At 30.9% G+C, this 3658-nt stretch overlaps 1 protein-coding gene across 1 annotated transcript; it reads left to right on the top strand.

The window, feature by feature from the left end:
* Positions 1-1875: 1875 nt before the first annotated feature.
* LOC113374691 (tubulin alpha chain-like) lies at positions 1876-3240 on the top strand. The gene has a single exon (XM_026614667.1). It carries the CDS (start codon positions 1876-1878, stop codon positions 3238-3240), a length of 1365 nt encoding a protein of 454 aa, XP_026470452.1.
* The last annotated feature ends 418 nt before the right edge of the window (positions 3241-3658 follow it).

Genomic DNA, 3658 nt, shown 5'->3' with positions numbered 1-3658 from the left:
TGTTTTAATTTAGTTTTACTGCATTATTAGCCGATTGTGTTTTGCATATAACTTTGTAGCCCCGACGCATTATGGCCCCGATAAATGAATGCTACATACATATATAAAGTTAGATTTATTACGGAAATCGGTTTTGGAAATAGTATCTACTCTATCGATGTTATATATGTAAGAAGTATTCAAAAATGTATCTAAATTGAAATAAATTAAAATATTTTTTGAAACCTGGTTTTTAGCATCTTGACCTACAAACGATGAGCACAGCCCCCGTATGATGGCTAGGCCAAGGGTAAAAATTAATATTTTTTTAATTAATATTTTTATAGTTCCTATCAAAGAACTAGTAATTATTAAGTGAATAATATGCGTTTTTGTATCACGAATAGAGTTAGACTATTTCCAAAATTAACAACCAGATTTAATATACAATTTGAATGGTGCCAAGTTCGTTCAACATAATTTGAGATGCTTCATATTGAAAAACAATACTAAAATAATTTTACATACTTTTAAACTAAAGTGCAAAATTACAAACATGAGTTCATTTCATTTTGTGCGTGCCAAAGGGACATAGGTTTAACACTTACGGGACGGCACCGATTTCAAAACAATCTACTGTACCGGCTGTAAATTTGATTTCATTGTGTTCGTTATGCAATTTGTTTGATAAAAATTTGTAGTCATTGAAGGACATACATTTATAATATTAATTTATTTTTGATCATTTTATAAAGAATGGTGACGTTCAAAGCAATTTCCAAAATGCATAGCTAGTTGATTTTGACATGTTTTACAATAAAATGTTGTTCGCCACCTTCCTGCGCGTGCTTTTCTATTTAGAATATGCCACTGATTAGTCAGTATATTTGTTCATTTTTGTGCTGCCATAATGGTTTGTTATTTCTATTATATTGTCTAATAATTCATTTGTGAAATATGAAGTAAAATAATCTATTGGATGTCTTATATTGCTTGGTATTTGTTGTCGGGGTGTTTGTTGATGTATGTCAAACTCGATTATTGAAGGAGAATCGTCTGTATAAATTTCTATTTGAAACTCATCTTCACTACTGCTTAATTACAAAATTTTCCAGTCGTTCTGCCATATTTAAAAGCGCTTGGTCGTTTGAAATATTAAAAAAAGACTATATAGCAAAGAAAAAAGCTAAAAATACTACTAAAATAACTTAAAATTATTTTCAAAATACAATACTGTTTATCACTGTTATATGTAATTTATTCAAATTTTCGATGCAAGCTGAGTCATTTTTTATAAAATAGCCTGGGCCTCACAGAGTTTGTTTGTCCACTCAGGTGGACAGGCGTCCCCAAAGAGTTAAATAATTCTATTTAATTTTTTGCACTTTTTGGATGCATGATTTATAATTTTTTGTATTGTTATACAAATACATACTCTGAAGTCGAATATTGTTCTATAACTTGTTTTTTTTTTCAATATTTTTTTAAATCACTTACTATTTCTTGTTTACTATCTGAACTTAATAGTAGTCTTAATCTGTTCTTCCAAATGAGTAAAATAATTTCTAAAATTTAATCTTATTTTTTTATGATTTATATTAATTAAACGTACAGGGTATTCAACTAAGACAATTGAATAATAACTGACATTGAATTGTTAATACAAATTATTTAAAATTACCTGCATCGCTACTTTTCGACCTATTTCATCAATAATAAACCGAAATATGTCAGCAGTAAAACCGAAATGAAAAAAATAAAAAATGGAGTAGGCCCATATATAAATATAAAACAAAAACATATTCGAACAATCGTCAAAATTTTCAGTATTTTTCAATTCACTATTTTCACTTAATTGTTAATTCAAAATTTGAAGTAGATTTTCAAAAATTTACAATGAGGGAATGCATAAACATTCACGTCGGTCAGGCCGGAGTCCAGATAGGAAGTGCGACTTGGGAACTTTACTGCCTGGAACACGGAATTCAACCAAATGGTATACCAGCTGATCATAGTAAGGGATCAATTTCATTAGCTGACAATTGCTTTACCTCATTCTTCAATGAGAGTCCCAATGGTCAGTATGTACCCAGGAGTATTATGGTCGATTTGGAACCAACGGTTATTGATGAAGTCCGAGTTGGAAAATATCGGCACCTGTTCGAAAAAAGTAACATGATAACGGACAAAGAAGATGCTGCCAATAACTATGCTCGTGGTCACTACTCAATTGGTAGAAATATTATAGACGATGTCATGGATCGCCTGCGCAAGCTCAGTGAACAATGTGCAGGTTTACAAGGTGTTTTGGTCTTCAATTCTTTTGGAGGTGGCACTGGATCTGGTTTTGCATCATTGTTGATGCAAAGACTCAATGACACCTACCAGAAAAAAGGTAAACTTCAAATAGCAGTTTATCCATCCCCGCAAGTTTCAACGGCTGTTGTAGAACCCTATAATAGTATTTTAACTACACATGCAACTCTTTCAACAGCAGATATAGCATTTATCTTTGATAACGAGGCACTTTATGATATTTGTCGGATGAAGTTAGGAATTGAACGACCCCGATACATCAGTTTAAACCGTTTGATCAGCCAAGCAGTTTCATCAATAACTGCTTCTCTCCGATTCGATGGAGTACTGAACGTAGACTTAACAGAATTTCAAACCAACCTTGTGCCGTATCCAAGAATTCACTTCCCTCTAACATCATATGCACCCATAGTTTCCTTTGACAAAGTCTATGAAGAATCAATGGGGATCAAGGAGATCACAAATGAATTATTTAACAAAACTAATCATATGGTAAAATGCGATACCAACAAAGGTAAATATATGGCTTGCTGTATGCTTTATCGTGGAGATGTCGTACCAAAAGATGTGAACGCTGCAATAACTATTCTGAAAGAGAACAAATGCATCAAATTTGTTGATTGGTGCCCTACCGGTTTTAAAATTGGCATAAATAGTCAGTCACCAATAGCAATTACCGGCAGTGAGTTATTGCCAATTTCTAAAGCAGCATTAATGTTATCAAATACGACAGCTATTCAACAAGCTTGGGGTAATTTGAATAAGAAATTTGACCTGATGTATGCAAAAAGAGCGTTCATTCACTGGTATGTTAATGAAGGTATGGAGGAAGTCGAGTTTAAAGAAGCACAAATTGATCTAAACATATTGGAAACTGATTACGAAGAAATTTCCAAAAATTCGAATGATGAACTTGATCTTACCAATGAGATACCAGAACTCTGAATTTAATTTTTTTTTTTCAAATTGTATATTTATTTTATATATGGATTAATAATAATCAGTAACTATTTATTTAATTATAACTATTAATTGTTAATAATCATTTAAATAATGGTTAACTGGTAACAATAAACAATTATTTTAAAAATTTTACAGTACAAAATGTAGTTTTTATTTGGACTACATCAGCAAACCTAAAAAGTATATTCAATAAATGAAATCCACAATTACTTAGTTGCCAACCTAATATATAATAAATAATAAATAAGAAGTACCCTAATTTTGTTTTTGATAAAGGAATTAAAAAAACATGAGATTATATTAAAAGAACATAATTTACAACCGAAGTAATTTAGGTTTTTATTATTAACTTCCCGTAGGGCAAGTTATAGTAATCGCAAAAATATCGAAAATGAAAATT

This window comes from Ctenocephalides felis, unplaced genomic scaffold (assembly GCF_003426905.1).
Source record: "Ctenocephalides felis isolate EL2017-DRISC unplaced genomic scaffold, ASM342690v1 CF-g0.4_SCAFFOLD_01886, whole genome shotgun sequence".
Taxonomy (NCBI): Eukaryota; Metazoa; Arthropoda; class Insecta; order Siphonaptera; family Pulicidae; genus Ctenocephalides; species Ctenocephalides felis.
The sequence above is the reverse complement of the archived record's forward strand: the minus strand, read 5'-3'. Positions and strand labels throughout refer to the sequence as shown.

Bases quoted from the DNA above. Each gene is read 5' to 3' on its own strand.
- LOC113374691 (XM_026614667.1), top strand. From the start codon at position 1,876: ATGAGGGAATGCATAAACATTCACGTCGGTCAGGCCGGAGTCCAGATA.